We start from the raw sequence: 24,650 nt of genomic DNA on the forward strand, positions 1-24,650 counted from the left end.
TCTCCATCCAAAAGAGTGTGATTAACATTACCGAAGAAAAGATAAGGAGCCTTGCTCATCCAAACATTGGATAACGCATATTGATTATAATCTGCTTCTTAATTTCTAGTAAGTGCTTAGCAAGCACTTTGTGAGTCAAGGAGACCTGGGCCTCTCACTGTCCCCACAACAGCAGAGGTCCCTACCTCAGTGTCTTTATGCAAACCCTTGACCTGTGCAGGTTCCCTCATAGTCTTCCACGTACAGAAGCCCTACTCATCCCTGAAGACTCCAAAGTTGAACATCCAGTAGGAAATCAGTCTGCTTAGACTGTATTTGGAGGGCAAAGGCCTTATCTAAACTACTTCTGAGTCCTCTCTAGATAGAGCCAAGCAACAGCTACGTGAAAAGTGTCAATATGGAATTGTTGCGCTGAATTGATTGTCTCTTTTCTAGTCCACCTAGCCTGATCCTCCTAGTCATTTGTTACCTTGTGGTATACTGCTGGTTAATCCATTCTTTCTTTCAACTTTAGTATTAAGGAATTAGCTGGACACATGGCTTCTCAGAGACTATGTTTCCAAGCCTCCCCTATAGTTAAGTGGGCCCAGCCATGTAATCTAAGTTCAGGCTAAGAGAGTGAGTTTTCAAGGTCTTGGCCTTAAAACATTGAATGTGTTTTCCACCACTCATTTACTTTCTGAAGGTTGAAACATGGGTTTGGCACTGACTGAGCTTTGACAATTTTATAGGGACAACATCCTGGAGAATGGCAGAGCAACAGATGAAAATAATCTGGATCACTGAATGACTCTATGGAACATAGCTGCTTAGCTGCTCTGAACCACCTGAGTGTTACATGGAAAGAAAGATACTTCTGTCTTGCTTCTCACTGTATTTCGAGGTCTCTTCATTATGGTAGCTTAGCCTGTATCCTAATACATATTCCTCTAAGTTGTTTTAAAATTCTTGCATACTCTTTTGTCGTTTCTTTAATTTAATTAATTAATTTATTTATTTGAGAAGGAGTTTCACTCTTGTTGCCCAGGCTGGAGTGCAGTGGCATGATCTTGGCTCACTGCAACCTCCGCCTCCTGGGTTCAAGTGATTCTCCTGCCTCAGCCTCTTGAGTAGCTGGGATTACAGGCACCTGCCACCACGCCTGGCTAATTTTTTGTATTTTTAATAGAGACGGGGTTTCACCATGTTAGCCAGGCTGATTTTGAACTCTTGGCCTCAAGCAATCCACCCATCTCAGCCTCCCAAAGTGCTAGGATTACAGGCATGAGCCACCGCGCCTGGCCAATAATGGCATACTCTTAGCAATGATATAATGATGCAATGGCAAAAAATATTTGTCTTATCCTTGCCACAACTTCATGAATTCACAAGTAAGGCATGCAACTTGCTAGAGATACCATATTTTTTTACTGTTTGCACACTTTCTGAGTACTAAGCACTTTATAAGCACATTTCATTTAATCCTCACTATAACCCTATAAACTATCTACCACTACTCACCCTCATGCTACACATGAGAGACTGAGTGCTAGAGTGGCTAAGTAGGATATTTAGGTTCTCAAAGCTAATAGAGAGAGAGTTTGAAATTTAAGCCTGTCTGACATCAGAGCACATGCTCTCAACCACTGCCTGGAATCACCTCTAGGTCTCCTAGGAAGGATTCTCTTTTCTGCCAGCCCTACAAGGGTCCTTTTATATTTATTTTTTGTGCTGTAGTCCCATTCCATTTCCTAATGAAAATGCAACAACTGGCTGAGCAGAAGAAACCCTATTTCAAAAGGAAAATGATCTGTTGCTCCCTAACTTGTGCTTGAAATTTGGAATGTTCAGTCATCCATTCTAGAGTCACTGGAGTACCCTCCACCCACCATACTCTTCGCTTCTGTGTTCGTTTTATACATTGACTTCCGGAGAAGCTTGTGGGTCACAGCAGTCCACAGCTCAATTTATGAGAATGAGTAGAAAGGGAACGGTCATAAGACAACTTAAAAACGCCCTTGAGAAATAGAAGCCAGGAACTCAGAGGCAGATGTGTGACTTTGGTTATTTTGTTGCTGGTATTTGTGCCACAAGCTAGAATATCATTTGGCTGCTCTGACCTGGCTGTCCACACAGTCTGGTAGCTGGCATGATGGGACTGCGATTATCTAAGATGGAATCTCCAACCCAATCAACCCAACATTTGTTGAGCACTTATTATGAACACAGGACTCTGCTTTTGCCTTAGTGTGGAATAAAGAAGACTTGTGTGAACAATGAAAATACATGGAAAATAAAATAGCAATTAAAAAGGCAAGCATAGTTACAAGGCAAACAAATGGTCCAGGTAGTAGGTCTCAAAATGTGGGATGAGGGAAAGACCCCCTTGTGCCCTGGAGTGACTGAGCTGCCCCAGAGAGAGGGTGGGCTTGGAGCTAGTAGAGAGGAAATAATGATATTTATGTGGAAAAACCTGAGCAAAGAAGGCATGGAGGTAGAAAAGGTGCAGCCAAGTTCAGAGAGCGTGTGGTGAGGAAGGGGTGGTTAATGAAGCAGAGGATCCATGTCAGTAAACAGTAGGACAAATACAAAGCTGGGAAGGATGGGTAAAACCAGGTTGAGAATTTCTGGCTGCACAAAGATTTCTCCATCTCCCTGATGGCTGTATTTATGAGTGATACCCTAGGAGATCCTGAGCTCTGATGAAGACCCCACAGGTCTCTCCCATGGTTGTTGACTATTTAGTCAGCCATGTTGGCTTCCATGGAGAGAGTGGAGTGGCCATTTTACTCCACTGTTAACTTCTCACAGCGTAAAGGCTTCCAGAGCAATGGTCAGTCTGCCCTTTCACATCTCTACCATGCAGAATAGAACACTGACATAATCAGTGGTGTAAAGTTATTTCTCAATTCATCTCATACAGGCCCCTATTTCCCTGGAGAGGTTCTTATATAAGAACCGTCTTTCTAGAAAACTACAATTCATCCAAAGTACTGGCCTACACTTAACCAGGCAGGAAATTCCACATAACAAACGACAGTTGAATAAACAATTCCAGGGGAAAAAAGTTCTCGTGGGATTGCTCATATTTAATCCTCTTTAGAGGCTTTAGCTTTAGTATGAATTAGTTAGAGTTCATCTTTCATGAGGTGAGAAGTCTGTGGTCTCAACCATGATATAAAGAGAGGTAGAGAATGTTGAAAGACCAACTTGCCTAATTCATTTTTTTTTACCTGAAGTTGGTCCTAAAATTGATGGATTTCTAGTTTCTTTCTTTCCCCTCCCTACCTCCTCTCCCCTCCTCTCCCCTTTCCTTTTCTTTTTTGGAGACAGAGTCTCACTCTGTTGCCCAGGCTGGAGTGGAGTACAATGGCACAATTGTAGCTCACTGTAACCTCAATCTACTGGGCTCAAGTGATCCTCCTGCCTTGGCCTCCCAAAGTGCTGGGATTACAGACAAGAACCACCGTGCCCAGCCTCTAATGTTTTGATTTCAGTTAAGGTCCTTAGCATGACTCCTCTCTTTCCTTCTAAACTAATAATTTAGTTAGAAGGAAGTTGGGCTAACTTTAGTGTTGGCATTGGGTAGTAAATTGTGGATAGGTAGGGAAGTGGGAAAAGGGGAGAGATGACAGTGCATCTAGCTGCCTCTGAAAACTGTATCAGGGAAGAATTTTTTCCAGAAGAAAATACCAGGAAAGTTATGATGAGATGGGTATTTAGTCACTGCAAAGTTCTTAGAGTCTGGTCTGTGGATCAGTGTCACTCCACGAAAAAATTAATTTTAATTTGGCATAAAGCATCAGATATCTCTGATGCCTCAACTCATACCATGTCTGCCTCACCCCAACTGTACTTGATGGTGGTAGTTCTGTGCAAGGTCTAACTCATTTCCTCCTGACAACCTCCTCAAACATGTTCTACGTCTGTACCAGGGCTATCCCAGTGCTGCAGGTTGGCCCCTCTCACCATTACTTCTAATGACTCACTTATAGAAGTTCACTCAACCCCACACGTTTAGGCTCTGCTGAATCAAAGGTCTGGCTTCCTACGGGGAATTCTAGCAGGGGATACTCTGCTTGTTCTACTGCATCTAAAGCTGTGCTACTGGCCTGGCCACCTTGAGCTCTTAATATTGGCAGACCAGTGAGCAAAGAAAAAAATTACCATACTGGTGGAGAAATCAATCTTGATTATCATGAAAATCTTGAACACTGCTACATAATGGAGACAAGGAAGAGTATGTCTGGAACTCAGGGGTCTGCTGATTCACTGGTTCTTTTTACTTCCATATCCAGTGATAATGAAAAGATATTTGCAACAACCCCAGTCTGTTAAGGGCATGCTGATCAAAAGCTCAGATCTCTTAGGGTCGTAAGTCTGGGTCACCCTATCAGGCAAAGAAACCATTCCATCTGGGGTGTTAGGTGAGGGAAATCTGGAATGTATGGTGGATGAGTGAGACAACAAATATCAACTGTGGCTTGGGATCAACAGCAGCCGCAGGAACTACGGCTTGTTCCACAAACTGGTGTATATTAAATCTTCTGCAGAGATTGTGGCTGCCTCCCAGCTGGAAGGCTCAGTGGCAGAGCTGACTTAATGAAGGGCATGAGTGGATTTGAACAGTACAATTGGGGACTGTGCAGTCCTGCCTTATTTCCTCTCAGCCTCACCTTTCACTTCAGTCAGCTGGGGTAGAATTCTAGGTAGGCTTACACTCACTTCAAGGTCAGTAATTCACCTCAAATTGGATACTTTTCTTTCTGTCCTGTGACTTTTCTGATGCTACGGATACTGGGGAAAGCTCACTCAGCCCACATGCATGTCTAGCCCAGCAGCAGAAAGGAGTTCATATTCCTGTCAACCAATGGGCGTGAAGCAGATGAACAAGTCCTTCCACCTGAAATTCTTTGTTTGAGTAGACATCTTAGGAGGCTGTCTACATGCTGGTCTTTGAATATTTGAGTTTCTGTTGTCCACACAACAACTTTGATAATATACTCTTATATTACCCTCTCTTAAACTCCTAAATCTCTTGCTTCTGCCCTCTCGGGTTGCCAATTAAATACCTGCATGCCACACAAGTCCTTATCATAGGCTCTGTCTTACCAGCTAAGACAAAGGGCAAACTGTGAAATACAATGACAATATAGTGAATTTTCTATAAAGCCAAATTGAATCAGTACTAGGGACTGTCCTTTAGTCTTGAGAGTATATCCCTTCTCAGTAGGGTAAATAAAATGATGGCTGTCCCCAAAGATGTCCATATTCTAATCCCTGGAACATGTGAATATGTCACCTTACATGGCAAAAGGAATTTTGAAGATGGACCTTGAGATGGGAAGATCACCCCAAATAACCAGGGGGATGGAGTACCTAATGCAATCACAAGGGTCCTTAAGAGGTGGCAAAGAGAAGCAAGCTAGTTAGGGAAAGAGATGTGGCTGATCATGATGGCTCACGCCTGTAATCCTAGCAATTTGGGAGGCTGAGGTGGGCGGATCACCTGAGGTCAGGAGTTTGAGACCAGCCTGGCCAACATGGTGAAACCCCATCTCTACTAAAAATACAAAAATTAGCCAGGCATGGTGGCATGTGCCTGTAATCCCAGCTACTCAGGAGGCTGAGACAGGCGAATTGCTTGAACGCGGGAGGCGGGGGTTGCAGTGAGCCGGGATCGTGCCACTGCATTCCAGCCTGGGGGGCAGAATAAGACTCCATCTCAAAAAAAAAAAAAAAAAAAGAGAGAGAGAGATGTGGTGACAGAAGCAGAAGGCTGAATGATAGGGTTGCTGCCTCTGAAGATAGAGGGAGGGGCCATGAGGCAATTAATGCAGGTGGCCTCTAGCAGCTGGAAAAGACAGGAAAGTGGAATCTTCCCTTAGGGCCTCTGCAATCCTGCTGACACCTTGATTTGAGCCCAGTGAAACTCAAATCTGGCTTTCTGACCTCCATAAGTATCAGATAATAAATCTGTGTTGTCTTAAACTGTGAAGCTTGTGGTAATTTGATATAAGAGCATTAGAAAACATATGCACTCGGTGATGAAATTACCTGTCTCTTACAAAATGATTATGATACTAGGTGTTAGTTGTCCTTACTGGGCAGATAAAAGTTGTTATTTTCCCAAGATTGTTTGAAATTCTGCTGTATGAAGTTCAAAAGTATGGGATCCCTTCCAAAAATATCCAGCATAGTCAGTAAAGGCTCTGAAGAATTTTGTTAGAGACCAAATTTCTTGGAAAAACCCATAACCAGCTGACTGGCAGCAAGTACAGCAAAGGAATGTTCATCCTGCTGACTCATGACACTGTGCATGAATCACAGTGATTAGCTATTGTACTAGATATTTTCTGTTTCCTCTCCAGATCTATTCTGTACATGTCAATATTGCTCTGAGCCCTGAGAAGTTGACTTTTATGGAATACAACAGTGGACCCTTGTATTCTTTGACTTCTAGCTGGGTTCAGCCAATGGTAGGTGCTAGCAGGAGATTGGAGGGTGGGAGGAGAATGAGTTGGGGTATTCATTCATCCAGTTTCCACCCTTTGGAGTTGCTGCATGTGGCAGCTTCCCTATTCTATGGCTACAGCTCCTGGGAAGTGGGGCTTTCCCTACAGCTCCCTTCTGATTCCAGTAACTTCTCCAACAGTGGTAATTGCCCTCCCAACATTGAAGCCCCAGTGTTCTGCACTATCCTTTGTAGTTTCTCCAAATGGTGATCACACCTTTGTAAACAGTCCCTTTATTACACTCTCCTCAAATCACTCGAGTATGCCATCTGTTTCTTGTCTGAACCCTAACTGATAGACCTAGGAAGTGGGGGCAGCTCTTACTTTGAAGGTCAATGCTGGCCAAAGTAAGTTCCCTCACGTGAGTATTCCAGAACATACAGCTGAAGTTTCTGCCAGGGGGTGGCTTTAGGCGCAGAACACTGGTGACCTGGTAGAGGCCTTCAGGGGTCCTGGAGTGGCTGGTGTTGGCAGGAACGCTGACGTTTGGCCAGGATACTTCTGCCAGAGGATAACCTGTAGCCTGGCAGGTGAGCTCTACCTCGTCTGTTTCTGGAACCTTTAGGATGTGAGTGTTTATTTTCCTGTAGGAAGCTGGACAATAGAGAAGAAAAAGAAATAAGACTTTATTTTCTGATTCCTATAGAGCTTGGTACTTAATGCCATGTGAAATGAATAAAATTATCACTATCGATATTAAGTAATAATGGTTATCATTTGTAAACACGTTCTGTATCCCTGATATCATGCTATTTTCCACATATATTGAATTATTTCTTACAATGCAATAAAGATGGCATTGTTGATATTCCCAATTCTTGTGGATGGTTACTGAAGATAGAGAAGTTGAGTATTTTGTTCATAGTCATAGAGCTTATAACTGGTAGGACCAATATTTGAACATTGGAATTCTGATTCCAGACCTCAACAGTGGTCCAAGCTACCACAATTTGTGGCTTCTTTCTTACAGTGCTATAAATTGTTTCACAATTGGAGGCCAGAAGGAGGACGGAAAAATAAAAATCACTAGATTACCCACTATCTCACTTTATTTGGTATTTTTTCCAAACATCTTCAGTCAAAAATTTACTTTTTACTTCCTCCTTTCCTCTGTTTTCTTTGAGATTAAGAAGACAAAAAAAATAAAGACCTAGATAATGTCTATACATAGTAAAGAGTTGGGTATATTTATTCTGCACTTCTCCCTAACACATGCAGATACATACACACAAACACACACAGTTCATGCACACACATGCTTCTTTGCAGTGTATGCTGAGTGAATTAAACAGATATGGCTCCCTGCCTCAAGAAAGCTGAGATCTAAGTATAGTCATTTTGGAAAATAGTATAGAGGTCCTCAAGAAACTAAAAATAGAATGACCACATGATCCAGCAGTCCTACTTCTGGGTATATATCCAAAGGAATTGAATTTAGTATGTTGAAGAGATATCTGTATTCCTTTATTCATTTCAGCATGATTCACAATAACCAAGATGTGGAACCAAACTAAATGTCCATCAACAGAGAATGAATAAAGAAAATGTGGTATATATACACAATGGAATACTATACAGCCCTTAGAAAGAAGTAAAATCTGTCATTCATGACAACATGGATGGAACTGAAGGGTATTATGCTAAGTTAAATAAGCCAGGCACAAAAAGACAGATAATGTATGATCTCATTTATTTGTGAAATCTAAAAAAGTAGATCCCATAGAAACAGAGTAGAAAGGTGGTTATCAGAGGCTGGGGATGGGGATGGGGAAGATGTTGTTCAGTCTCAGAGTAGAGGAAATGTTTTGGTGATCTATTGCCATGTGTGATGACCACGGTTAATGTATTCTGTATTCAAATTTGCTAAAAGCATGAATTTTTTTACATTCTCTGTTTTGAGATTAAGAAGAGAAAAAAATAAAGACCACAAAAAAACAACTTGGTGATGTGATATGTTAACTAGTTTGAGTTATTCTTTTTTTTTTTTATTTTTGAGACAGAGTTTCGCTTGTCACCCAGGCTGGAGTGCAACAGCGTGATCTTGGCTCACTGCAACCTCCACCTCCCAGGTTCAAGCAATTCTCCTGCCTCAGCCTCCTGAGTAGCTGGGATTACAGGCACCTGCCACCGTGCCTGGCTAATTTTTTCTATTTTTAGTAGAGATGGGGTTTCACCATGTTGGTCAGCCTGGTTTCGAACTCCTGACCTCAGGTGATCCACCTGCCTCGGCCTCCCAAAGTGCTGGGATTACAGGCATGAGCCACTGTGCCTGGCTTGATTGACTCTTTCTATAATCTATACATAGATCAAAACATCATATTGTACCCCATAAATATACATTATTGCCAGTTAAAAATAAATTTTAAAATTAAAATAAAACATTATAACCTTATAAAAACTTTAACAATAAATAAAATAGGCATGATATTCCAAGAGACAAGAAGACACAAGAACAAACCTTCCAGTGGTCTTAGATAATAGCTAAAAATAAACAAATATCAATACCATATGCAGTTACCAGGCAGTGTGGAAAGTCACCTGTTGATATTTGGTGAGAGGAAGAGGGAATGAGCACTGGCTTCGATTCAGTAGGAAATATTCTTTTAAGAAATTAAATTTCAATACAATTTTTGAAGTAAGGGTAGTCTTGAAGTAAAGGCAGAGGTGTGATACAACTTTTTTCTCCTAAATTGTTGGAAGTATAAATAGGTACAAACTTTGTGAAAAGCAATTTCACATTAAAATAATGGTAACAACCATGTGAAAACCATCTGATGTGTATGATTTACTTATTGTTTTCTATGTGTTGAGCTTTGTGCCACGTCCTTTTACATTCTAAGGAAGAGAAGGAATGTTCGTGCCCTTCTTCACAGTTTTTGCCCCTCTGTTCCCCTCCTGTGTTGTGGGTCTCAATATTAAGAGTTGACAATTTGATTCGTTATAGCAAACAACACCCACTAGATCTGGGTTCACTAGAGAGCAGGGTCACTGCACAATGAAACATCCAGCAGAACCTGCGTGCACTTTGGCTCTCCCTTGAAGTTCTTGTCTCCATGTGGTCAGCACACCCAGCTGGGCCTCCTGGTATGTCCCAAAAAGCTCTGACATCTTTCCCCCTAATGTATAAATATACATAATACATATAATACATTATGTCATTTAAATGATATGCAGACCCTATGAGGTAGGTAAAATTCATATTACTATTTTGTAATGCATTCTTAATTGGAATCACCATAAGAGGATGTGTCTCTGTGTAATTGCAGATGTCTAGGGATGGTGCAACATAAGCAGGTAGAGGAATATGCTCTGGGGTTCTTAGGAGCACCCAGCACTAGTAGAAGATAAGGCAATTCAGGCACTGAAGCAGCCTACTGAAGGACTTGACCTGTTAGACTCACCAGTCTCCTTGAAGCCAAAACTTTGGCCTATCTTTCATAATCGAACAGTACCCGAAGTGTGCATTTCGAGTACTCACTTTATCTCTCATTTTGTATTATTTATCTACACTTATTTTCCCTTGGTTCAATGTCTTTTGTAATCATTTTATATGATCATACTGTAGATTATTTCTGTAAGCTCTCAAGTCTTTTGGGGAATGAAGTAGAACAAGAACAGGAGCAGAGTACTGTGGGTGAGGGTCCAGCCCACTATTGCAGGTGGCTTGGACCAAGAAACTGATCTTGGTGTTCTGGTTGAGAAGTGATTTCAGAAGTAGGGATGCCAGGAATTGGGAGCTTGGCTGAGGCTTTGACTTGGGATACATGAGGGAGCAGATAGGGAGACAGAGACAGAGCTCTTCCACTACAAGAATCAGCAAGGTTTGAGGAAGGGACAGGAGCCCACATCCTACATTTTTGCAGTATCAGAAATGTCTCCACAGCCTCTTTCTTATTTGGGAGGTGGCGGAAAAGGAATCGCTTCCCACAGTGGGGAAGCTGGACTGAGGGTGATATTGTTAGGAAATGATGAGTAAATTTTAGTATTTAAGAGGTGGAAGTACTCCAGAAATTCAAGTCATCTGACTTATTGCTCAATGAAAAACACCTTCTACAGCAATTCTCCTAGATAATTGCTTTGATGATTGTTCCACATATGCTTGAAAACAATGTGTGTTCTGTAGTTGCTGGGTGTATGTTCTATATATCATATGTCAATTAGGTCAAGATGGCTAATTGTGTTGTTCAGATTTTCTATTTTCTTAATTGTTTGTTCTATCAGTTGTAATAGAGATGAGTTGAAATCTCAAATGTAATTGTGGATTTGACTGGTTCTCCTAAGTCTGCCAATTGTTGTTTAATATTTTGAAGCTATACCGTTAAATGGACACACATTTAGGATTGTTATGTGTTCCTTTAGAACTCACTCTTTCATCATTATGAAGTGTCCCTTGTTATCTTTAGTAATATTTATCTTCTGATATTAGTAAACTGCTAAATAACTTTTGCCTGAAAACATCTATGAATGGAAACTCCTACTTCCTCTAGAAGCAGTCTTTGCCATGATTATACAATAAGCAAGTTAAACTTCCATTGGAAAGATTTTCTTCATGCCAAGCAAAATTGTGCCTCTTTGTAGCTTCTACCCATTGGTATTTGTCTAGTTTAGTAACACAACATATGGTAAGCACCATAGTTAAAAACATGAGTTCAGAATCTAAGCAGTCTGAGTAGGCTTTAGCCAAGGGCTAGTTATATGACCTCTTAAACCCTCAGTTTTCTTGTTTATGAAATGGATACAGCAATACTTATCCTTAACAAGGGTGTTAATTAGTTAGATGTCTAGAACATAGTAAACACTCAATTAGTGTTAGCAATTATTGCAGGTAACCCTTCTGGTATTTGAATATAACTGGGAAGACTCCATCTAGTCTTTTCAACCCTAAGTAAAACATGCCTACCTCCTTTAACTATATCTCACAAGACACAGTCTTCAGACCCATTTCCAGATAGTAGTCTTTGGTTATAGTTTAGTTTTGCCAAGTTCTTTAAAAAGGATAGTGTAACACAATCTATATTCTAGATATTATCTAAGCAGCACAAATATCCAGGGGTTTAATGTAACCTAAGGTCATAAGATCAGTTTTGCTAAATATATGATCTGCTGCTCAGTTAGGTTGGCTATATCCTTACAACCCGAATAACAGACCCCTTAGCACTTGGAGATTGTCTCCAAGTTGACTCAAGACCATCAGCCAGCCTTCGTTGTCCCTGACTCAACAACTACTAGCTGTTCAGTCTGTTATAGGTCTAGTCAACTGTATTATTATCCCACCTTTTACCACCCGATACACAAGGTGTGTGCTTTGTGCGTCCTGGGTCTGTTTGCCTTCAGATCTATCTCTCACTTTTTCTTCTCTGCTCTGTATTGCAGGAAGGCAGACTCCTGTGGCCTGTATAGCCTAGGCACGTGACAGCCAATAGGAAGCAGGACAGGAACACTAGAGGGTGGACTGGAGGGAGAAGGGAAGGTATTTCTCCCCTGTGCTCTATACTTTTGTGGCCTCTCCAGCAGAAGATGCATATCTTCCCTGGCTCCAGATATCAATGGACAGGCCCACTGGGTTCCAGTGTCTGTCAAGTGACTTTAATCCCTGGGCTCCATTAACCCTGCCTTCCGCCTTTTCACTGTGGCCTAGTGGTAGGAGCAGCTTTCTGCTATTGCTAATTTCTGAATTGCTTCCCTGTTCTCTGTTTGGCTTCTCAGTCTCCCTCATTAAAAGAATTACTATTTTCTGCTTTAGATTTCCACAGGTTTAAATGGTTTCTGTTTCCCTGGTTTGTTCTGGCTGACAGATATGTTACAAGCAATGCTGTGATTTCTGAAATAAAGATGAAATGTATACATGGTAGTATCTGTTTTACAGTCATAATGACAGTAAATAAATGGAAAAATGTAGTTTTACATGCCTTGGTCTTAGAGGATCTGTGCAAGTTTCTAGTAATCAGTTAAATCTTTTAGGACTGCTTTCAATTCATCTGTTAAATTGCCTGAAAAGGAATAGCAGGTTAACGAGTTTGTAATTCCCAGGAGCTTCCCTCCCCACCCCCCCCCCGCCCCCCCCCCCCCCCCCCCACCGCGGTTGAAATTCAGGACATTGTTTTCTTTTTTAAAATAATTTCTTTCTTTATTTTTAAAAAACGTGTTATTTTACTCCTAGGCTTCCCGCTACTGCAGGCGGAGCTCAGGACATTGTTTTTCTTGACTCCGATTTTCTTACACCCTTCTGTTTCCCCAAGGGAAAAAAAGACACTGACACTTGGCTCTTTTAGCAAATGCTTTCCTTGGGCCTTAGAGGCTTAAACGTACAGTTGTCTTTTCACTCCTGCCTTGCTTCTCTTTGATTGTTTCCTTCCTCTGCCCTTGGTTTCTTCCTTATTAGGGTGAAGGCCCTTTTAATGGTGGTCATGCTGCCTCCTTCCTGTACTTGCTGAAGTTGAATTCTTGTCATTCTTGGGCATTTTTTGTTGTTGTTGTTTTTTAATTTATTTTTTATTTCAATAAGTTTTTGGGGAACAGGTGGTGTTTGGTTACATGGATAAGTTTTGTTTTGTTTGGAGACGGAGTCTCACTCTGTCACCCAGGCTGGAGTGCAGTGGTGCGATCTCGGCTCACTGCCACCTCTGCCTCCCGGGTTCAAGCAATTCTCCTGTCTCAGCCTCCAGAGTAGCTGGGATTACAGGCGTGTGTCACTATGCCTGGCTAATTTTTGTATTATTAGTAGAGATGGGGTTTCACCATGTTGGCCAGGCTGGTTTCAAACTCCCGACCTCAGGTGATCCGCCCACCTCAGCCCCCCAACGTGCTGGGATTACAGGCGTGAGCCACCGCCCCTGGCCATGGATAAGTTCTTTAGTGGTAATTTCTGAGATTTTGGTGCACCCGTCACCCAAGCAGTATACACCGTACCGAATGTGGAGTGTTCTTTTTTTTTTTTTTTTTTTTTTTGAGACGGAGTCTCGCTCTGTCGCCCAGGCTGGAGTGCAGTGGTGCGATCTCTGCTCACTGCAAAATCCGCCTCCCAGGTTCCCGCCATTCTCCTGCCTCAGCCTCCCGAGTAGCTGCGACTGCAGGCACCTGCCACCACGCCCAGCGAATTTTTTGTATTTTTAGTAGAGACGGGGTTTCACCGTGTTAGCCAGGATGATCTTGATCTCCTGACCTCGTGATCCGCCCATCTTGGCCTCCCAAAGTGCTGGGATTACAGGTGTGAGCAACCACGCCTGGCCCAAATGTGGAGTTTTTTTTATCTCTCACCCCCAACCATCCTTTCCCCCAAGTCCTGAAAGTCCATTGTATCATTCTTATGCCTTTCCATCCTCATAGCTTAGCTCGCACTTATGAGTGAGAGCATACAATGTTTGGTATTACATTCCTGAGTTACTTCACTTAGAATAATAGTCTCTAATTCCATCCAGGATGCTGCAAATGCTATTATTTCATTCCTTTTCATAGCTAAGTAGCATCCCATGGTGTATATATATATATATATAATATGCATATATATGTATGTATAATATATATACCACATTTTCTTTATCCACTCACTGATTGATGGGCATTTGGGCTGGTTCCATATATTTGCAATTGCAAATTGTGCCGCTATAAAAATGCGTGTGCAGGTATCTTTTTTTGTATAATGACTTCTTTTCCTTTGGGTAAATACCTGGTAGTGGGATTGCTGGATAAAATGGTAGATCTACTTTTAGTTTTTAAAGGAATCTCCACACTGTTTTCCATCGTGGTTGTACTAGTTTACATTCCCACCAACAGTGTAAGAGTGTTTCTTTTCACCACATCAATGCCAACATCTATTATTTTTTTGTTATGGCCATTCTTGCAGGAGTAAGGTGGTATCGCAGTGTGGTTTTGATTTGCATTTCCCTGAGAATTAGTGATGTTGAGCATTTTTCCATATGCTTGTTGATCATTTGTGTATCTCCTTGTGAGAATTGTCTATTCATGTCCTTAGCCCATTTTTTGATGGGATTGTTTGTTTTTTTCTTGCTGATTTATTTGCATACCTTGTAGATTCTGGATACTAGTCCTTTGTCAGATGTATAGATTGTGAAGATTTTCTCCCACTCTGTGGGTTGTCTGTTAATTCTGCTGATTATTTCTTTTGCTGTGCAGAAGCTTTTTAGTTTAATTAAGTCTCGTTTATCTATTTACCTTTGTCTTTGTTGCATTTGCTTTTGGGTTCTTGGTCACGAAGTCTTTGCCTAAGCTAATGTCTAGAAGGGCTTTTTCGACGTTATCTTCTAGAATCTTTATGGTTTCAGGTCTTAGATTTAAGTCTTTGATCCATCTTGAGTTGATTTTTTATAAGGTGAGATATGAGAATCCAGTTTATTCTTCTCCATGTGGCTAGCCAATTATCCCAGCACCGTTTGTTGAATAGGGTGTACTTTCCCCACTTCATGTTTTTGTTTGCTTTGTCAAAGATCAGTTGGCCATAAGTATTTGGCTTTATTCCTATGTTCTCCATTTTGTTCCATTGGTCTATGTGCCTATTTTTATACTAGTATTATGCTGTTTTGGTGACTATGGTGTTATAGTATGGTTTGAAGTTAGGCAATGTGATGCCTCCAGGTTTGTTCTTTTTGCTTAGTCTTTCTTGCTTTGGCTATGTGGGCTCTTTTTTGGTTCCATATGAATTTTAGGATTTCTTTTTCTACTTTTGTGAAGAATGATGGTAGTATTTTGATGGGGATTGCATTGACTTTGTAGATTGCTTTTGCCAGTATGGTCATTTTCACAATATTGATTGTACCTATTCATGAACATGGGATGTGTTTCCATTTGTATGTGTCATCTATGATTTCTTTCAGTAGTGATTTGTAGTTTTCCTTGTAGAGGTCTTTCATGTCCTTGGTTAGGTATATTCCTAAGTATTTTATTTTATTTTTGCAGCTATTGGTTGATGTTGGTGTATAGCAGAGCTACTGATTTGTGTACATTAATTTTGTATCCTGAAACTTTGCTGAATTTGTTTACCAGTTCTAGGAGCTTTCAAGATGAATCCTTAGGGTTTTCTAGGTATATGATCATATCATCAGCAAACAGCAACAGTTTGACTTCCTCTTTACCAATTTGGATGCCCTTTATTTCTTTCTCTTTGAGTGCTCTGGCCAGGACTTCCAGTACTATGCTCAATAAAAGTGGTGAAAGTGTCTTGTCTTGTTGCAGTTCTCAGGGAGAATGCTTTCAACTTTTCCCCATTCAGTATAATGTTGGCTGTGGGTTTGTCGTAGTTAGCTTTTATTACCTTAAGATATGTTCCTTCTGTGCTAATTTTGCTGAGGGTTTTAATCATAAAGGATGCTAGATTTTGTCAAATGCTTTTTCCGAATCTATTGAGATGATCATGTGATTTTTGTTTTTAATTCTGTTTGTGTGGTGTATCACATTTATTAACTTGTGGATGTTAAACCATCCCTGCATCCCTGGTGTAAAACCCACTTGATCATGGTGGACTATCTTTTTGATATGCTGTTGGATTTGGTTAGCTAGTATTTTGTTGAGGATTTTTGCATCTATGTTCATCAGGGATACTAGCCTGTAGTTTTCTTTTTTTGTTATGTCCTTCCCTGGTTTTCGTATTAGGGTGCTACTGGCTTCATAGAATGATTTAGGGAGGATTCCCTCTTTCTCTATCCCATGGAATAGTGTCAGTAGAATTCGTACCAATTCTTCTTTGAATGTCTGATAGAATTCAGCTATGAATCTGTCTGGTCCTGGATTTTTTTTTTGTTGACAATTTTAAAAGTTACCATCCAATCTCGCTGCTTGTTATTGATCTGTTTATAGTTCCTATATCTTTCTGGTTTAATCTAGAAGGGTTGTGTATTTCCAGAAGTGTATCCATCTCCTCTAGCTTTTCTAGTTTGTACGTGTAAAGGTGTTCATAGTGGCCTTGAATAATCTTTTGTATTTCTGTGATATGAGTAGTAATATCTCCATTTCATTTCTAATTGAGATTATTTGGATCTTCTCTCTTCTTTTCTTGGTTATCAATTTTATTTATCTTTTCAAATAACCAGATTTTTGTTTCATTTCTCTTTTGTATTTTTTTTGTTTCAATTTCATTTAGTTCTGCCCTGATCTTTGTAATTTCTTTTCTTCTGCTGGGTTTGGGTTTGGATTGTTCTTGTTTCTCCAGCTCCAGGAGTTGTGACCTTAGATTGCCTATTTGTGCTCTTTCAGACTTTTTGATGTAGGCATTTAATGCTATGAATGTTTCTCTTAGCACTGCTTTTGCTGTATCCCAGAGTTTTGATAGGTTGTGTCACTATTATCGTTCAGTTCAAAGAGTTTTTTAATTTCTATCTTGATTTCATTGTTCACCCAATGATCACTCATTATTTAACTTCCATGTAATTGCATGGTTTTGAAGGTTCCTTTTGGAGTTTAATTCCAGTTTTACTCCACTGTGATCTAAGAGAGTACTTGATATAATTTTGATTTTCTTAAATTTATGGAGACTTGTTTTGTGGCCTACTATATAGTCTATCTTGGAGAATGTTCCATATGCTGATGAATAGAATGTATATTCTGCAATTGTTGGGTAGAATGTTCTGTAAATATCTGTTAAGTCTATTTGTGGTAGGGCATAGTTTAAATTCATTGTTTCTGGTTTGAAGTACTTCTGTCAGCTTCAGCCCATTCCTGGTGTTGGTTCTTCCCATCCCCCTGCCCTGCCCAGGCCTTCAGGATGGTTTGGCTCTTGGTGTTCTTGTTTTTAGTGCCTCCTCTGCGACCCTGTCTGGAAACCTTTGCACAGACCAGTTCTCAACCCCAGCTCCTCTGAGAGACCCCTGGGCTCCTGGGGCCTCTCTGTTCTTTGGCCATGCTCCTGCCCCTTCCTCAGATGGATTGCCCCCAGTAATGTAGGTGCCACCTGGCTTTTCAGAAACCACAGTCCTTTATCACTGTCTCTTCCAGAATCTCCAGTCATTCCACCTCATAATTTGTTCTGTCCTTTTGAAATTAACTCTTTTCACTATATTTGATAAGAATTTCTGCCCAGACATCAACGAAGGTGCTATAAACAAACCCATTTTCAAGCTTTATGCCATGGATCAGGCATTTTAAGATAAAAACATGTCCTTCTTCTAGTCCTACTTCATTCATGGGAACCCTCACTGGGGCCTCAGATCTATCTTGCTTCTTTTAGAGACCCTGGATCAGGGTAGCCTACTCTTAGGTGATGGTCTTCAACTGTTTTTTTTGCTTGTATTCCTCCTCAAATAAGTATGATGCAGTATGCTCTTCTCACCTATTAAGTTGATTCTTATAATTTTTCATAAGTTTCTATACTGGAAAAACATATAATGTTCAGCATCTTATGAATTTTTTTAGTAAAACAATTATTTTACTCTTACATATGTATCCAAAGGTGACTAAATATAAAAGAAGTTATCTTTTATATACAACATTATCCTTGAAAAATACATATAAATATTTAACAACAGTATATAGCTTCAAATAGCTAGAAGGAGTACATTGAATGTTCTCAACACAAAGAAATAATAAATATTTGAGATGATAAATATGCTAATTACCCCAATCTGATCACTATACATTGTATATATTGAAACATCACTATGTACCCCATAAATAAGTACAATTATTGTCAATTAAAAAAAGATAAAATACATTCACATATACCCAAAAAAAGGTCTCAAAAGAAGGTGCACATAACTTCAGAATTTTTTATGCTGTTATGTCTGTTATTGCTTGTAATCATGTTTTCACAATAAACTTAGTTAATGTGTCAATTTCTTTTTTTTTTTTTTTCTTTTTTTGAGACGGAGTCTCGCTCTGTCGCCCAGGCTGGAGTGCAGTGGCGCGATCTTGGCTCACTACAAGCTCCGCCTCCCGGGTTAACGCCATTCTCCTGCCTCAGCCTCCCCAGTAGCTGGGACTACAGGCGCACACCACCACGCCCGGCTAATTTTTGTTGTATTTTTTAGTAGAGACAGGGTTTCACCATGTTAGCCAGGATAGTCTCGATCTCCTGACCTCATGATCCACCTGCCTTGGCCTCCCAAAATGCTGGGATTACGGTCATGAGCCACCGCGCCCAGCCTAATGTGTCAATTTCTAAAATATATATACATAGTACAATATAGTTTCCACAAGAAAAAAATATGCATCTAAAACAATATTACATATTTTAAATAAGCTCTTACAAACAAAAGAATATGTATGAAACATGCTGGAATAATTTCCTATGTTAAAAAAGGGGAATGAGACTGGAGAATGTGGAAAAAAGAGAATAAATAAATAAGACAAATAACAGAGGCTTTTTGGGTGAGGAAACTAATCTATTCAATTCCCTCTAAGTAAAAATAAATAAATTATTAAATGAAAAAATTCTTCTCTGTCTAAATTGTTTCTTTTCATTCATTGAAACTCACTTCCAATTTCACCTACCCTACAGAATTTTATCTTAATGTAACATATTTTTGTTTGACAGATTTTGTATTGATTATCGTTATATGTCTTTACAACAACAAAATATTTATAGCTATTGAAATTAAAACTTTTCTTTTGTGACTATGAAGCTTTAAATGTTCAGGGTGTTCTGCATTGAGATCTAATTTTTTTCATTACACTGTAAGTTTTAGGGTACATGTGCACAACGTGCAGGTTTGTTACATATGTATACGTGTGCCATGTTGGTGTGCTGCACCCATTAACTTGTCATTAAACATTAGGTATATCTCCTAATGCTATCCCTCTCCCCTCCCCCCACCCCACAACAGTCCCCAGTGTGTGATGTTCCCCTCCCTGTGCCCATGTGTTCTCATTGTTCAATTCCCACCTATGAGTGAGAACATGCGGTGTTTGGTTTTTTGTCCTTGCGATAGTTTGCTGAGAATGATGGTTTCCAGCATCATCCATGTCCCTACAAAGGACATGAACTCATCATTTTTTATGGCTGCATAGTATTCTATGGTGTATACGTGCCACATTTTCTTAATCCAGTCTATCGTTGTTGGACATTTATTTCTATTATTATTAACACATATTTGATCAAAATGTAAAATGTTATGAATATTGATAATTATTAAACATGAAAGATGAAAATTTATTGGAAATGTGTCTCTTAATAAGATGGATATGGCTCTCTTTTCCAAATTATTCATGAATCCAAAGAAGCATATGACATGGTTGGAATGATTTTATATAATAGAATTCAGCCTCAATTCTATTTCTATTTTTCATTTTTTTGTAGCTTATAAAGGCTAAGGAATCTTGTTCATATGAGTAAATCAATGGGAATGGAAGCAGTTTCATTACAGCAATGCCATTTCATTCTTTGACCTGATTAACGTGGCAAAAATTACTCATTTTTGATTATCAGTTATTAACTTTATAAGGGCCTCCTTCAATTCTGTTGAAAGCAGAAAATTTGATACCACATTATTTGCAAAAGGGTTTTTAGTCATAACAGTTCCATCAGGTGTCAATGTTCCCAATCATTCGTTTATTTAACACTATAGAGGGTTTTACACCCTGGGAAAATGGACTATATTCATGATGAGTGAGTGGTAGGCTTAAAAGAGGAAGTGTTTTAGGGGAACCCCAAGAGCCTTGCCTGGCATGCACATTCTCAGGCTCGTCAATTTTGGGAACGAGTATTTGGGGAAGATGAGGATCTAGGAACTCACTTCCTAAAACTGCCTGTGCCCATACATCCCTTGAAAAGTCTTTGTAATCCCCAAATATCCCAGTTTGATGACCAACACTATAAGGAACAAATCTCTCCACAACTGAGAAATCCCTCATCTAGGTAAGGAGTAGGCAGGGTGCCTCCCCAGGAATGAGAGACAGTTCTCAGTTTGAGAGAATGGGCAGAAGGCCTGGCCCATTAATACAGCATTCAGATAGAGATCAATAAAAACAGAGGTGGTGATTTAGGGTTGCAGATATTCGAGTACATCAAGGCATTCTGAGAATGTATAGCCTTACATTAAGGGAACTCAGACAAACTTCAGTGTTCTAGAGTTCCTCCCAGCTGCTGCCTGGATGTAGGAAATGCAATAAAGATAGAAAACAGTTACATCTAGGCTAATGGCTTTCCTGGTGACTCATTGATGGTTGAGGTGTGAGGAGGTCACTGCCCCCATAACAACTGAGGGTCTTTTAACCAAGTCTCTGGACACTTATTATATGCCGGGTACTATGCTCAGTTCTTTATGTTCATTATCTCTCTCAATGTTGACAACAATCCTGTGTGTTTGGTACTACTATTGTTTGTCTTCTACAAATAAGCAAAATGTGAGGTTATGAAAGGCAAAATAACCTGCCCAAGGACAGGGGCGAACACAATATTCATCCTCATGTCCAGTCCCTCTAGTTTGTCCTTCTTTGTACCAGATCATAAAGGCACACACTTTCTGCCAAGGTTAATGGTTTTTTGGGGCCAAAACCCACAGACCCTCTAGAAGACAGTACAGACCATCTGAGGTCCAATGCGTGGGAGGGGAAGAGGCCAGAGAAATATTGGCATCGTTTATCTCGGAGCATTCAAGCCTGGAGACCATAAGCCAATGAACAAGCAAAATCTATTTTTTACAGTTGTTATATGTCTTTCCTCAAATCACCTTTTCTAGAACAAACAAGAGTGTGAAGATTCTCTTTATATTTAGGTTTTCAATTGTGCTGGAGTGGAGAGATCCCTGAATCCAGAGGAATAGGGACAGCTATAGACTTCATGGGACTCTCTTGGGCTACCCACTTCCCTTCTCTGGATCTCAGCTACTTCATCCGCAATAAATAGGGCTTGCATTTGAGCAGTGTTTTCCAAACTTGTAACTTTTTATGATCCAAAGTAAGAAAAAAAAATTTATACCATGACCCAACACACACACACACACACATCCCTCAGAAATTAGTTTTACAGTACTCAGTCCTACTCTGTGATGTCGTCTGATCTACTCTGTCTATTCTCTTCTATTCATTACTTTTTAAAGGGCGGGAAACGTGCATCTGGTTGCTACTCACTAAATTGATATTTTAATCCACGAATGGGCGGCAAACCATGGTTTTAAAAACTCTGGATTCAGGGTATAAACTATTGAAAAAGAGTATCTTAATAATCAAGTCAGGGATGTTCCATGGGAGAATTGTGAATTAGGCAAAGCTTATTTTTTATACCCTCCCACATTTCAAGGACTAATTTTCCTGGCTTCCTCCAGTCCCATTTTATTCCTATAGGTCCTACCCCCTTTCACTTGTACTTCAGCTGCTTTGTACTCAGATGTCAAAAATTATTTCCGAGCAGATGCTTTCATTTTCTCTGAAATAGCTGTCTCCTTAAAAGCAGCCTGCTTGTTTTTGCTTGAGCTACCTTTAATGGGTTTCTGTGACTTGCAGATCCTCTGTTGGAGAGATGCTTCCATGGATTCTAGTCCTTGACACCACTCACCTTTGACTTTCAGAGTCAGGTACTTGTAGTCCCAGGCGACCCCATAGATGATTATGCATTGGTACTGTCCTTCGTCCCTCACTTGGACTTGAGGTATGTGGAACAAGGCCTTCCCTAGGGGCAGCTGCTCCTCCAGCAAAGTGGCTCTTTCACGGTGTGGGGATGTATCATTTTCCACCTTTTGCAAACTGGCTGTTATTGCTCCAAGGTTCACATGACTTCCAGTGTCAAAGTTGCATTCCAGGGTCACATTGCTGCCATGCTCTATTATGTACAGTTCCTTAGGGACTGTCACTGTGAATAAAGCTGAAAAGAAAACAAGATATTTTGCCATTGTCTGCCTTTACTTTACATTCCAGTTCTTACAAAGTGTAACCTGAGACCCATCTCACCCCCATTTTCCAAAAGGCACCTGTCTTATCTGGACATTCCCGTGGGGAATCCTTTTTCTCCTTTGCCCCATCCATCTGGGCAAGAGTGGGATTCTTGACCCTCTGATCTGAGGTGGCTCTCTCCTCCAAACATTCCCTCCTGTGCAGCTGACTGCCCTTTGCTCCTCTCTGGGCACCCCAGCAAGAGCTTCTGGTGGACAGCACTGCTTGCTCTCAGAGGCCTCTCCCACCTCCAGTCCCTGACCCCCAAAGCCCTGCAGTCATTCCAGGTCATCTGTCATATAAGAACAAAATGCTTCCTTTCGACTTCCCTACCATCAAGGTCTGAGCTCATGTTACTTAAATACCTTCACATCCTATTCTCCAGGTTCGTTTCCCTCAATCCATATTGATTAATCTATATATTTTTGTGCCAAATATCACTTCCTCTCACCAGTGATGGTAATAATAACTATTACTTGTTGAATTCTTACAATTGTCGGACACTCTGCTAACACATTGTCTCACTGAGTCTTCCCAGAAGCCAGCAAGGTAGGTAATAATATTCTATCCTTTTTTTCAGAAAACAAAAATGAGGCACAAAAAGGTTAAGTAACTTGCCCAAGATTGCACAGCCAGAATCAGATCAGGTATTTCTAACCACCACATCATACAAGCCCACTGTAGATGCTTTCTATTTTCTGACAATAAAGGGAAAGGAAAAATGGAACTGATACTTAATGTATATCTAGTATGTTCTATGCCAGGCACTGTGCTAGGTACTTTTAACTATATTGTTTAATACTGAAAACATGACCGTGAAACCTGTTTTGTCATTATGGTTATATAGTTGAGGAAACTGGCTCCAGGCAGTTCACTTCAGGACATATGTTAGTAAAGTTAAAATCCAGAGCCAGTCAGATGTTTGACTACGAAATCCGTAGTTTCCACTCAGAGTTTACCAAAATGTGAGGGACACGCCACTAGAAGTATGTAAGATGATTTTAGATGAGGCAGAATCAAAGCCTAAAGGGAGTTAAATTATTCAGAGAGGAATTTATTCCCTTTTCAATTCTATTTTAATCCTTCAATTGTATATAATTTGCAACTAGACTTCCACACCTCTAACACTGGCTATTTTTCCTTTTAATCAAACAGGAAGCTTCCAGGTAGATAACAGTATCTGGGTAGGATTTGATAACACTGCTTTATTTTCACTGCATTTATTTTTCTTCCTATTCTCTATTTACCAGTGCAAATGATACTTGTTTTTCATCTACCACAGGGGTATGTGGTTTTATTTTTTAAAAGTTGAATTGATCTAAATAGTTCTATAAAAAAAGCATAAGGAGTGGCCAAACTAGTAAAGGTAGTGTTTACATCAATAAAGTGTGAAAAATGACAAAATTAGGCTGCTTCCATCATTAATGAATGGGTATTCATTATGATGGGGGTATAGGAAAATCTTGAAGTAGTTTCTGAATAATCACAGAAGATTAGATCAAATTATGTTCAGTAGAGCTTGCTTCATTCATTTATTCATTCATTCAATCAAATCATTCGTTCAACGAATATTTGGGGGCTGCTTCTAAGCATTAGCTATTCAAGAAGTTGTTTCAGTATAAAATGTGATATGGAAGAGCGTAGGATATAGTGACAGGTGAGCCTGGGTTCAAATGCTGACTCAGGATTAGGAGTCCTTTGACTGTGAGTCCGTCCTTTAATCTCTATGAGCTTCAGCCTCTTTATCTATAAAATGAGGTTGAACTCTACCTCTCAGTATTGTGGTGGAGGCTGGATGAGGTGTTACATGTGAAGTGCCTAGATCTGGCAGGAAGTAGGCACTCAGCAAATGTTCGTTCCTTTGTTTCGTACCATGTTTTAATTCTTGGGAAAGTGGTAATTCATATGTGGAATGCATGGCCAATCTTTATCCTCCAGGATATTTTACTAACCAGGTCAGTCCATTCTCTGATCAGATTTCACAGTATAAGTAACTTTTGGGTTTTCTGCTGCTTGAATGATTCCCACTGCAGATGTCCTCTGATTCAAGTTTTTCTTCCCACTATCCTGCAAATCTTTGAAGGCAAAGACCAGGCTGAGTTTGCTTTGATATATCTAGTACCTAGCACATAGCAAGTTCTAGTTAAGAGCTTGGCAAATAAATGACAGAAAGAGAGAGAGGGAGAAAGAAAGGATGACCCTGGTTATACATTCACCTCTGCTTTCCTTTCATCAAACTGCAACTTGCCTGTGATCACACAAATTGGCATTCTTAATTGCCACACAGCACACTTGATAGTGATATGCACAAACTTGAGATTTATTTCAAATGACCGACATTTT

The 24,650-nt window shown here is 40.1% G+C and overlaps 2 protein-coding genes across 5 annotated transcripts in view; one reads left to right on the top strand and one right to left on the bottom strand.

Annotated features, from left to right (window-relative positions):
* The window catches only part of PLGRKT (plasminogen receptor with a C-terminal lysine), a 270,391-nt gene that overhangs the window by 73,895 nt on the left and 171,846 nt on the right, over positions 1-24,650 (top strand). The window lies entirely within an intron of this gene.
* The window catches only part of PDCD1LG2 (programmed cell death 1 ligand 2), a 61,818-nt gene that overhangs the window by 14,842 nt on the left and 22,326 nt on the right, over positions 1-24,650 (bottom strand). For both annotated transcript variants that reach the window (XM_019033592.4, XM_019033590.4), the window contains exons 3-4: positions 21,934-22,239; positions 6,819-7,088 (exon numbers count right to left, since the gene is read on the bottom strand). In XM_019033592.4, the coding sequence (XP_018889137.3) occupies positions 6,819-7,088; positions 21,934-22,239 (576 nt within the window). The remainder of the gene's footprint in view (positions 1-6,818; positions 7,089-21,933; positions 22,240-24,650) is intronic.

The sequence above is a fragment of the Gorilla gorilla genome, chromosome 13 (assembly GCF_029281585.2).
Source record: "Gorilla gorilla gorilla isolate KB3781 chromosome 13, NHGRI_mGorGor1-v2.1_pri, whole genome shotgun sequence".
NCBI lineage: Eukaryota > Metazoa > Chordata > Mammalia > Primates > Hominidae > Gorilla > Gorilla gorilla.